The sequence below is a fragment of the Salvelinus sp. IW2-2015 genome, linkage group LG6.1, assembly GCF_002910315.2.
Source record: "Salvelinus sp. IW2-2015 linkage group LG6.1, ASM291031v2, whole genome shotgun sequence".
NCBI classification, from domain to species: Eukaryota; Metazoa; Chordata; class Actinopteri; order Salmoniformes; family Salmonidae; genus Salvelinus; species Salvelinus sp. IW2-2015.
Window position 1 is genome coordinate 25,384,169 of NC_036845.1, and position 13,444 is coordinate 25,397,612.

The window sequence follows — 13,444 nt, forward strand, 5'->3', positions numbered from 1 at the left end:
TGTCTTTGGCAATGGGCTATGCAAAGTAAGCACTGTTCCACAGAAGCCAGGAAGTCATTTGATTTCCCCTCGTATGCATGTTTCATGAACACAGAGCAGATTATGAGATGGCCATGTGACGTTAAGTCGGCCCTATTGTAGTTGTTTTACACTTGCTTGCTTTGCTTATACAGTTCGTGAAGTTACGCTTATTCAAGCAGAAGGCTTTTTTTGTGTGGTGCTATACATAAGTGCATCATACCTAATTCAACGCCTAATGAAAGTCCTTTTCATCAGGAGTGGAGGGCCTTAATGCAGCCTAGTAAATGGATTTCAGATCAGCGTAGTCCTTCTGTAGCTGCAGCTAACAACTTTGCACACTGTTTTATCAGTGAATCACTACTCTATTGCCCAGAGACATTATGCTATTCAAAATGTAGATGGCAACTACAGTGCATAGCTGAACAAAGGATGCAGTTACGCAACCTGAGTATTGGTATTATTACAATCACAGAGCAAGACATATGCCTAACAAGCAGATACAGTATGTGATATGACAATTTTTCACATCTGCTTGTGCAGACACAAGCTACGGCAGGATGGTGGATAAAAGAGTAGCCATGCAGTATCTCTAAAATGCTGTGTGCACCCTGGTCTTGGCTTCCCTATTCCCCGGGTCCCTGTGCTGTTTCTTGCCAGTGCTCAGCCCACAGACCATTACCGGCCTCTCTGTCTGTGTGGCGGGGCACTCTCCCTGAGACCAGGTGCCAGTCAAGATGGATGTTCTTGTTGGGCCAGGCTCCCATGTGACCGATGCGTCCAGCGCCAGTCTGTGTGTGCCAGTCCCGCAGGGCATGCCACGGAGCAAAGCGCCGCTCCGAGCCGCTCCACACTACCGCTGCTACTGCTGCTGCTGCTGCTGCTACTGCTGCAGAGAACCAGGGGTACAGGCAGCACACTACAGCACAGCCAGTCTGCTCACAGTCAAACTGGAATACTAAAACCATTGTTCCCATGTTCCTCTGTTCATCCTTCCTTTTTGGTGATAATATATTACGGTAATTCAAATATGGTCTGGCCACATCTGTTTTACTAATCAAACAGCTCAATAGCTCCTCAAATATCGTTTCAGAATGATTGGAGACCAGAAGCACAGCCTCTAGTATTGACAGCGCATCTTGTCCATTTACTGAAGCCTCCGTTGCAAAGCATCGTTTCATGGGACACCGCAGGTAGCTCAGTCTTCTTCACTTTTGATTGTGATTTAATCTTCCTTTGTCTCAGCACATTTACGAATGTACAGCGTATGTGGAGCTTTACGGCTGCTGACCTCTGGTTGCACCTGGCTTCCCTTATGACTCCCGTTCCCATGGATTTGTCCGATGTAGACTTTTCTACACTCCACCATGTCTTTCGCTGTCTGTGTGACTGAGCCGTGGCCAGGTCCTGATGTACGCTAGTGAGGTAGGTCACCTTACTGTTACTGTAGGTCAATCTTGCTGTTGTATAGGATTACACAGATCGCTACTAGAAAGAGCCAGGGCACTTGACACATCAAGGCAGATAAATAAAACGGCCCTGCTCTGATAATGGCTGCCCATCCCAACACTGAGTTCCTTTTATGAACCTGGGTCTCTGTGGCAATTTCGCCCGGTCCCTGAGTCTGGAGGCTGCTGGGCTGTATGGAGGAAGTGAATCTTTTATTGATGCTGAACGACGGCCTGAGATACAGCTGCAGCCTTATCTGATAGCTGACAAAACCTTTCAGCCATCCATGCTCTCTGCTCCACAAAAGCCTGATGACGGAAGGTTTCCAGCTGAGAGAGTAGAAAAGTTATCTGATCCTAACTGCACCGTATGCAAGTCTCCCAGTCACTCAGATCCCATCGGAAATTAAGAGTCTCTTTTTCCCCCTATATAGTGCGTAAGCTCCTCTGTCTGCAAAAGCCACAACTTCTCCATACTCTGTAATTACATTTACTGTTGGCTGAAGAGATTGTGCTACTGTGCTTCCATCATATTTGGATGTTATCAGGTAAACCCTATTTTCTATAAACCAATGCTTACCTCGTATTGCAACACTGTTTCACCAAGCAGATGGTGATGAATGTTACCCACGTTGACAGTTAGCTAGAACACACTGTGGTCACGGCCAGTAGGCAGTATGTGTATCCTGTTTCCAGGTGGATTTCATTGTGACTGGGCTGTGTACAGTGGGTCCTGTCCAGCCATAGGGCTGCAATGTGGAGCTAATCTCCCCTGAAGGCTGACTGGGCTGGTTGCTCTCTGTCAGAGCCACAGCAACAGCACAGACTCACAGAGGGACCCAGGCAGCCATGTCTGCAGGCTACAGCGCTCGGCGCGGACAGAGACACGGCCAGCCCCGAGATGTCAGCTGTGAGGTTTGGGGAGAACGCCACAGAGGTCTGATGCTGATGAGGAGTTGGAACCAGTCCATCTGTTCCCACTCAGAGCTGCCCTCTGAGACTCGCTATCTCCTCTCCTCTCTTCCTCTTAACCCCTTTGACTTCCCTTCTCTGGACGGGCCTCTCAAACATCTCTCTCTCGCTTACCTTCTGGTCCCTTCTCTCTCTTTCCCTCTTCCTTCTTTCCCCATTTGTCAAGTCTTTCCTCCTAATGTCCATCTCTATTTGCCTTCCTCTTTGTCTCCTTCTCTATTGCTCTCCGTACTCTTCTCGTTCTTTCTCTTTCCCTCTTCATCCCCTCTCTCTTTTTCCCTCCCTCCTCCTCCCTCTCTTCATCCTTCTCTATTTCTCTATGCCCCATGCTCCCCCATCACCACAGTGGGTGTCATCAGTATGACATTTGCTGTCCTCCTGGTATAAACAGTGCTCCCTAACAGCCGAAAGCCGTCAGCCCTGCACATCCCAAACACCTTTGGTAATTGCCACAGTGCAATGGCAGTCAATGCGTTGCAACTCACATTTTGCTGTAATACTATGCTGTATATTACCCACCATATTAAATTACCAACACAGGCCTTTTGTGGTTATTGAACTATGAGTGAAAAAGAAAGAGAGCAGGACACTCTCGCAGCTCAGATGCAATATTGAGCTATGCAATCATTCCTCCATAGCAGACAACAGGCTTGTTGTTCGAATTAGAGAGAACACATGCAATTAAATAGATCTACTGTGTTTGAAATAACAACGTCAAAGTGAGAGCTGTGGCTGGGTTTCTTAAAGGCCTCTGAGTGATCCAGAGAGGGAACAGAACAGGAGAGTTATTTGTTTTGATCAGTGTAAACTGGAGAACATCCGCAGGGAGATTTGGTAATTAGGCCAACTCGTTTCCTCATTAACTTGTAAAGGAACGGAAACAGGTGCAGATACTCACATTATGGTTCACCACTAAATAGATACATAATACTACGGTACATAGCTGGGAGAAATGAACAATGTAAATACAACCGTTGGTGAGAGAGAGGCTTGAGTCTAGTCTTAAATTCCTACAGGCATTCGATCAGAAAGGGACAGTACATTGAAGCATATTTATTCATTAAAACTCATTCTCAGTCGTTAAATAATGAGCATAATTCAACTTCATATGATCTGTTTCTCCCTGTGGTCTATGGAATGACCGAACGTGGTTGATTGTGATCCGTGGTTGATGTAAATAAAGTAACTAGCTGCATTTCTTGGGGCGTCAAACCTTTTTCTCGGACAGGTGGTCAAGGTTAGCTGGTTAGTGGTAAAACACGTCAGAAGTCTTTCTGCAGGACATGTTGGTTGGAGTTGTGACTGTGTCTGTGGGGCAATGTTAAATTGTCCTTGAATTATGAGGGCTGGCCACATATGAAAGGGATCTTTCGGAGTGTCTCTGGCACCGGTGCCAGCTCCGGCTCCAACAGAAAATCAAGTGTCTCATGAGAAGCGGCTAGCTAATGAGGACATTGAAGCATGGCACCATGGAACCACACATACAGCACGCGACAGTAGCAGCCAAAACAAGTTCTCAGAGTACCAGGCTATATTCTGCTCAGAAACTCAACATATCCTCATGCTGTTGCTGTACATCAATGCTAGTTTCACTTCATCTCAGGTCACTTGTTAGCTGAATATGTATTATTTTCACATTTCTATCAATTTTGGTGTATGTGTTATTGGTGTCCATAACAATATCAATATCATCAGTGTTCACAATAAGCCCTTGAATGATTTTTAGAATTGAATAATGATTCAAATTAAGGTAATGCAATTGGATTTTCCAAGGCAGACTATATTTAAATGATTTTATTGAGTTTTAATGCTCACCATTTCAGAGTGATGAACTAATGTTATGAGATCAACGATACAGTAGACAGAAACTCCTTGATATTTCATACCCTTTAATAAAGTTATGAATCATTTGGTTATATTACCTGGCTGGGCTGGCATTGAGCAGGTAGTGTGTTGTGAGGTGGGTCAGCGAGAGAATGCTGCAGCCCAGACAAGCAGCAGGTAGCAAGGTGACACGACTAGCTGTGCTTCTGCTGCCAACTTGTGATATTATTGCTCTGTGCCTCCCTACTTCTTGGACAACACCCGCTTTAAAAATATGACATTGACAAACACACACACACACTCCTGGATTTAGATTACGTTTAGAGCAGTGTGACTAATTCTGTGCGCTTGGAAGACCTTGATGTGTACGACGTAGATTAAAAGGCTAAATTCCCAGTAAATATATTTGATGTCAGGTGGCCTTCGCTTGATAATCGTTGGCCTCTCTTCACTCTGTTCGGGATCTAAGACTTTTATTTGAGTTCTCGAAGTGTTTAAAGAATGTATTGTATTAATCTACTACGGTACATCATTACAGTGATTAACATAAACCAGCTTTATGGAGACCTTGAATCTTTCTTWAAAAAAAACGGGATTATTTCATTATTCCATCGTTATGAGACAACAGAATTATGTCTGTGAGTGAGCGGTTTCATCAGGGACCCAGTTAATGCTCTTCATAAATAGACGGACGGTACAGTATTGGCTGTACGTTGGCACATTGTATATTATCCTAATTACTGTAGATGGTATAAATAAGTAAGCCTAGTCCGAGCCAGAATGTCCCATAGGGCAGAAGCCTTTCCCTCTGTTTCTGGAGTGTGATGCAACTTGATGTAGTTGATGGTATAACTATGACTCTCTCTTCTCTCCAAGCGGCATACAGTATTTAAGATCTTTTGGATGTTAGCCATGTAAAGTGTAAAGGTTATGTCAGCCTTGGTGAGGATGGGGAAGGGACGTGATGAGGGAATCAACATTAATCCCTTGTTATCGTTCAAATGGTTAGTATATTGACATAGTGTCAGGGGGATTTTAGATAGATTAAGATGTGCACATAGGCATAATGTATGCTATCGATTCTGGGAGGGGTTTTTGCTTGTGTTAAGCATTTTCAAAGTGAGGTTAGTTATAGTGTTCACTTTAGGTTCCGCTGTTAATGTTACAGTAGAGAGAGTAGGAGGGGGGAAAGAAATTCTGCTGTTTCAATAATTGTACAATAGCCATACATCCTGAATTAGTTTTCTAGTAAATTCTATGAGAGAGACCAAATCCCCCATCAACTGTGTTGTAAATTAAAGGTCTTTAAACTTAAACAGGTAGTGTAAATGATTAGCATTGCCATCTGCCCAGCTGAGCTGAATGACTGGGGGATAGTGGGGGAAATATGGAAGTCCTCACTGAGCTCCTATTCTTGGGTCTCCAACTTCGCTGCTACAGTAGGGCTCCCTCAGTTAGACGTGATTGACTGTCAGAGGCAAATGTCACTCTAACAGTGATGCACGGCGAGGAGAGGAAACATCAGTAACCAAGGAGGAAATGGCAGGCTGTCCAACAGCAATATGACAATGTGGTTTGAACTAGTTCATTAAGCAGCCCAGTGTATTCGGAACTCTCTCTTTCTCTCAGGCTCCGGTCTCTGTGGGGGCCCTGTCAGTGGACAGGTGCAGGGCCACTTCTCTTTATTAATGACAAGCAAAGTAAAGCAACCTGCACAAGGAGCTATGCTGGCTGCCAGCCAGCCATACGCACTGGGGCCGGAAACGGAGGAGGATGGGGAGAGGGAGGAGGGAGGAGGGTGGAGGGTATACGGCGGAATGCAGCCACGCACCTTAGAACTGACAAATGCCCAGGCTACTCCACCACACTCCAGCGCCACTGTGACAAATGGGGTTTGAACACACAAAACACAGGATGGATTGAGTTCCTCAGAGGACAATGGTTTTAGAAAGGCAATGTCTGATGAAGTTTGTGGAGTGAGGTGACTRAGCTCGTAAAAGCCAGGGCTCCCTGTTCGTGAACATAACAAGCCCTTTCCTTTTCCACCGGTTGTTTTATTGTCCCAGGTGAGAGGGATTGGTACATTCAGAAGCCTCGCCATTGATCAAAGTACAATAATACAGTAAGAATGTACAAATGGCCTCAAATAAACTCTATAACCCCTGTATTTAAGCCATTTAACAGAAATAGATTTTATTCTGAGAAAAAAAACATGATAATGATCATAACTCTATCAAGGAGTCTTAATGAAGAGATCTATCTTAAGGCATCTGCATTTCGACATTTCTGTAACGTAATAACAATGGATTGTATTATGAAGGCTTACTGTGTTATTATTGTTATTACACATCCTGCTATCTGAGTGCAGAGCAGAATGACACTAAGGACATAAGCTGGAGTTAGATGTCTTTATGCCTTTTTGTCTGTGTGGTTCCTCTTAGAACAGGCAAGCCTAGCAGAATGAAAAACAGCATGTTGGGTGAAATACAATGCAAATCTATTTCCGTCAACAGAAATCAACTCCAGGCAATTACTGTCTATAGTGTGCATTTGATTATTACAGCATTTTTGAATTAAGCAGAGTCTTAAGCTGCCAGTTACAGAGACATTCATCAGTTGTCTTGCAGGGTGATTTAAATACCTTGTTCTCGTCCTCCTAGCTTTCTCTACCCTCGCTTTGTCTGTTTTCGCCGGCTGCTGACTCTGGAACAGTTATGTATTGATGCTCTGGTAATGGACTGCGGGATTCACTCAAATAAACAAGACAAACAGGGGAAGGAAATGTTTGGTTTTCCCCTCCATCCTTGTTTTATTTCCATCCATTATTCCCTGATTATTGATGTAAATGAACAGGGTAATTGTTTCCGGCCAAACCTGAAATGAAACTCATTCTTTCTCATTACGGACCGCTTCAGAAGATGTCGTTTTTTTCCCTCTGTGACATGATTGCCTTTCTGTTTCAGTATCATTATCATCTGATTGTGTTATTTTGACCTGATTTCTGTTCTACACCTCTTATAGCGAGCTCAAATGAAAAGGCATTTGAGCAGGTAGAAAGAGGGTTTGTTATCTGCATAGAAATCACAATTGGAATGGCTTTTGATTTTCCTATCGACCGTGACATAGCGAATCATTAAAAATAATAGCTTGCAGTGGAACACTCCTCAAGTGTGAAATGTTTTTAGATGTTTCTGTTTCACATATTCAACAGCATTCTGTCATGTTGGCTCGTGGTCAATACATAACCTGACGATAGTTATTTTCAGTCAGACAAACAAAGCTCACACACATGCGCGCCTGATTGGCAGACATTGAAAGAGCAACAAAGCTCTCAAGCCACTCCATCCAGCGGATGGATGTAGCAGGACGTGATTATCATGTTGGGTTGAGTACACAACGATTTGACATGTCTCTGACGTCCACTGTTTCTCTCCCTTGACATCCTACTGTCTCCCTGGAACTCCCCGTCTCTCCTTTATGCCTCCTGCACAGCTAGCTCCTTGATCAAGACATGTTGGCTGTGTCCTTCTTTCTTCACATACTAAGTAATAGTTTGACAAAGTTGTAGGTTAATCATTTCATGTACTACAATACTATTTTAAATTTACAAGGATCAAAGAGCCCTTAAATAGTATGCATCTTTTTGAGAAATACATACCCCACATACATTATATCGCTGTATAATTTTATGCAATTCACTAGTCATACAACTAATAACATTTTCAAATTTAGGCTGTTACTTCAATGTGCTGGAGATCAGTAATTTAATGAAGAGATTATATAACTGTGGACAACAAGTCTTTTCCCTCTGTATAGTAATAAGACGGTAGTATCCTAGACACAATACGCTGTGGCATTATTTAACTCACTAGTCCCTCTGCATTACTGAGTAATGTGCTGTATAATAATGTGCCTGAGCCATATTAAAATTAGAGAGACTGGGAAAACAAAACAGTGTAATACCCGATCAAATATCCCTACAGAGTGTTTAGGTGTTTGACATGGCAAATAAATTCACATCCGTTTTGTGGTCTCGACGGGCCTCTGTGGTCAAGTCGATTTATTTCAAATGTCCTAAGTTGTGGGTTGATAAACTGCCTTTCCAGCTCAATAACAGAGAGTGGGCCATAACCCTCCCCACATCTCCATATTTATTTCCCTCTGATAAGATTGGTTTTGTCTGCGCCGGAGTGTAACTCATTTCTGGATTCATATTGAAATGGCTGCTACCCCTGGTCCCCAATTTTATACCTGTGTAAAGATACATGTCCACTGAAAGCTAGTCATTCACATTTTTCAAGAAAATAATAAACAAGCTATCAAATGCAAGTCGGGGACTGAAATTGCACATCAGCACAAAGTATTTGGTGGGCTATAGCTCTGACGTTGACTTTTTTCATCCTCTCAGCTGTCATGGCTGAAATTGCTATACTGCTTCATGATAGACTTGGCCAGTGTGCAGCAGCCAGGTCAAGCTATTATTATTGCAGCAGGTGCTGAGMTCTACACAGGGTTTTACAATGCATTTTGGGTCTGTGTTGGGCTTAGTAACTGTGAGGGCTGACGACCAGCAACTTAACACCTCATGTACTGGATGACAGCCTCTTTATTTCATGATTTCATTTCGTCTGCTGCTGCCTTTATTCACTTTTTTTTAGCAGGCTATATTTCAGTTTTTCAGTTGCTTTACTTGAAAAGGTGAGAAAGTTAATGGACAGTTTCAGGACATTGGGTTATTATATAACGTAAGTCCACTCTGTCCACACCAGTGGGCTGCTAAGGTTTTGCAGCTATCTTTATGATACTGCCCTTTCCTTACTTCTTCACTCATACTTCACTCATAAGTTATTTTCAGACTCAAATTCGGGCCACATCCATATGCAAATATTAAAGGTGGCACTGTGCAAATAGGGATCCGGTGCAGCAGCTGACTGGAATGATATATCTGGCCGTGTTAGGCCTTGTCGTCGCAATTAATAGCTCCCCTCCTAAACCCTGCCACAGTGGCAAACACAAGAAGGCAACAATGATTGAATCATCCAGAAAAGTGCATTGCTGCTATGACCCCGGGCAACATATGGCTGCTTCTTCGGCGCCTGTTTATGTAATCTGTAACCTGTGCACTCAGCGATGGTTCGCTGTGCCTTTTGTCTTGAAAGACAACACATTAACCTAGCAGACCGAACTAATGTGTGCTGCTTCTGCTTCTCTTGCATCTCATCTTCCACACGTCTGAGCTCTCACAAATAAACTCAGGGAATATCACCTCCCACCGTAACCCCTCCCCTTGGCTCCAGCCTGCAGTGTGGAGCCATCACCCCCTCCTCATTTGATTGATGCCACTTCCCCACATCAATTTTTATTTCCTGTCTATGTCTGTAATTAATTTCCAACCTGGTGTGAGAAGAATTATCATAGTAAAATGTAAATAACAAAATCTATATGGTAAATCGGCATTGGTGGTAGGAGACCTCAACACAAATGATAGTGGACAGATTTTGAATGTATAACATTTTTATGGGACACATAGAGCGTGGAGATGTATTACCTGAAGTCTGTATGAACATACTTCTGTACTGCATTGATTTGGACCTACGTGTCTGTGTCGATTGGGGCTGCCAGCATAAAATGAGGGATACCTTACTTTTCTCTTTTAGTTTACCTCCTTATTTTTGTTCCTCTGAGTCATGGTAAATCGGTTCATTTTCAAATAATGTTTAACTGTACTGTAAAAATGTTTAACTGTACTCTATGTCTATGGACAAAAATATTTGACGTTTAGGGTTCTGAATTACACGTTCTCATTTGCAGCAACGACCTGGGGAATAGTTACAGGGGAGAGGAGGGGGATGAATGAGCCAATTGTAAACTGGGGATTATTAGGTGACCGTGATGGTTGAGGGCCAGATCTTCAATGTGTTGTCCAGCCATGTTACTGGCTGACCTGGCATTTGGGGTTTGGAATGTGAAAGCACATACTGTACTGTAGTCACGCAATGGGGAGAGTAGCATTCCATTTTAGGGAATTCACTAGTGATTTTTGTCCATAGACATAGAGTACAGTTAAACATTTTTACAGTACAGTTAAACATTATTTGAAAATGAACTGTGTTTTCAAGTATATTGCCTTCTTTGTCTTGCCTCAAGGCCTTATTTGCCTTTCTACAACAACAGTTCCTTTGCTGCTAACTGGTGTATCCTAAATAACCCTGCATTAGTGTGACAGTGGCTACGACCTTCCCTGCCTCTCCTTGTCATATGCTATTGTTTCACCATGCGTCACGGGTTTAAAAGCTCACCACCATTAAGGCAATCTTGATTGACTCGTCATTACAGGTTCCTGTGGGGTTTTTTAAATATATTTTTTTACCACTCCTCACCTATGAATGACAATGGAGAGAGGCTGCAAATTACAGAGTAGAACATGAAATACCTTTGAAGTCTAGCTAGAGAGCTCCCATTTTTGGATGCAAATGAAAATCCAAATGGAGGAGATTAATGTGTGATAGGATGACAATCATCCAAATGCATGGCGCTAGTGTGAATTCTTTAGGCTTCATTTGAATTTGACCCCCACAGTATAGTAGCTTCCATTGTCTATAGATCCATTATGCTGCTGGGTTTGCGTTGCTCCAATATGTAGGATAAGGATTAGGCTCTTAGTTCCTTGTTTTAGTGTGCGTACAACAGCATACTCCAACAACCATCAGTTCCTAACCATGTACAACTTCCTCCTCCATAGTGGATGGCTGCATTGATTGGTCGGTGGACCTGAAGAGGTACCGGGTCCTAGCAGGGGAACCAGTGAGGGTGAAGTGCGCCCTGTTCTACAGCTACATCAGGACCAACTACTCCATGGCCCAGAGCGCCAAGCTCCGGCTCATCTGGTACAAAAACAAAGGGGACTCGGAGGAGCCTATCATCTTCTCGGGCCATCGGCTCAGCAAGGAGGATGACTCCATCTGGTTCCGCTCAGCCGAGCTGGAGGACAACGGCTTCTACACCTGTGTCCTGAGGTGGGTTTCTTTAGTCACTCCGTCTCTGAGGAGTTTAATCAAACGTTTAAGCTTTTCTTAACCCTCAACCAAACAAACACCATTTTGTCCCCCCAAATCATTCACAGTCCATTGGCAGCCTAACTTTTTCACGAATGGAATTCATTGGGTAACAGATTATGATGGATCCTGGCCCCAGTGGTCCCACCCACAAACAGTACAGTAGTTTGAGAGGCCCTAATTTACATATCTACTTTACATCTACTTTCCAAGGCTACTGTAGTGTGTCAGTGTGTCTATTGTTATGCTAAACAGCCCCCTCTTTGCACACCCACCGCGACAACAGCCAAGCAAGCCCTGAGATGGCACACAGCATAAGGAGGAGGAAGGGATCCTCATCCTCATCKCATGCCATGTTCAGTTTTCCTGGTGGAGGAATGCATGACTGGCCTTGTGAGGATGGCTCACCCCTGCAAGGCTCAACAGGGACACTGAACTGTGGTTGACTTGTGTTGTGGAACATGTAACTGACATTCCACAAAAGAATAGGCTCTGCCACAATAATGAATATCAAATCAATAATGTTCGTGTAGGTCCCATGCGAGGAGTTGTGTTGTTAGAATTCCCTCCTGGGATTATGACATCAAACAACATGCGAATCATAAATCGAAGGTCTTTTTCTAACATCTAGGAAAAAAAAAATTTCATGGTTCTTAGCGACTAGAGAATAGGTACCTCGTCGAGGAATAAGAAATGAGGATATCTTACTCAATTATCTTACAGAGGCTTCAGCAGAAAATCCTCTTTCCACAGATGATAATCCAGCTCCTCTCTGACAAAGCTAATGCTTCTTCCTGGCCAATAATAAGGTTTTTTTCCCCTCTGGAAAGAAGTGCAGGTCTTTATTCCCCTCACGCTCTGCTGACAGTCTAATTAGGAGCAGGATCCTGTCACTTTCACTGGGCCTCTTATTATACTTACTTTCCCACCCAGTTGGACATAGCTGCCACAGCTCAGACAGCCAAGCGCAATGCATTCCAATGTGTTAGCTAGCTAGAGAGTCATCAAGCTGAACTTTCTTTTTTGCCTTGGGAATGACAGATTTGGAAGGAGAAGAAAAAACACTTGAAATTGAAATAGCATGTCCCTGTGCTATGTCTTATTGAATGTAATATATACAGTGCTGTGTCTCTATGAAGTAATCTCAATATCCTCCGAATTGAATTAACTGTCTGTGAAAGACGTTCAAGGTGAAAAGAGAAGACGAGTCTCTTTGCATGTTTTTATTTCCATTAATGGTGATTGATCCCTGGAGCAAAAGAAGCAGGAATCCAAATAAATKGTGTTTTGGGCTTTGGATGATTCCCATGCTGCTTTTTGAATAAAATCCAAGAATACAATTGGAGCTCCTAATTATAATTAAAAAATATATATGATCAGCATACAGAGAAGCAGGTAGGTAGGTACTCTCTGTGAAATGGGGGAGCTGTGCAGGAGCTGTGACACGCTTCTGAGAGAATTGTTGTAAAATATCATTCGCAGGGGCTGCTGTGCCTAAAATGACAGGATTGCTCTGGAATGGAGGAATCAATTTTCTACTGAGGGTCCAGTGACCCGCAGGAGGGATAATGCTCAGGATAATGCCCAGGCCACCTACAAAGACCACTTGGAATAAAACATACATGCACACCTACTGTACACACACACACATATACACATATACCACAACATAACAACACCATACGTAAAAACCACACACCACACATAGATAACACACACACATAGACACACCTACTGTATATACACACACACAAACAAACATACGTATACACATAAACTACACACACACACACACACACACACACACACACACACACACACACCCACACACACACACACACACACACCACACAACACACACAACACACACACACACACACACACCACACACACACACGAAAATACATACATACATACATACATACATACATTACATACATACATACATACAACATACATACATACATACATACATACATACATACCATACACACATAGCGCATCACATACATACAAACACACACACACACACACACACACACACACACACACACACACACACACACACAAACACACACACACACACACACACACACACACACACACACACACACACACACACACTAG

At 43.2% G+C, this 13,444-nt stretch overlaps 1 protein-coding gene across 1 annotated transcript in view; it reads left to right on the forward strand.

Moving 5' to 3' along the window:
- Positions 1-13,444, forward strand: part of il1rapl2 (interleukin 1 receptor accessory protein-like 2) — a 323,697-nt gene that overhangs the window by 182,848 nt on the left and 127,405 nt on the right. Inside the window, exon 3 of the mRNA XM_070444096.1 lies at positions 11,005-11,278. Within this exon, the coding sequence (XP_070300197.1) occupies positions 11,005-11,278 (274 nt within the window). The remainder of the gene's footprint in view (positions 1-11,004; positions 11,279-13,444) is intronic.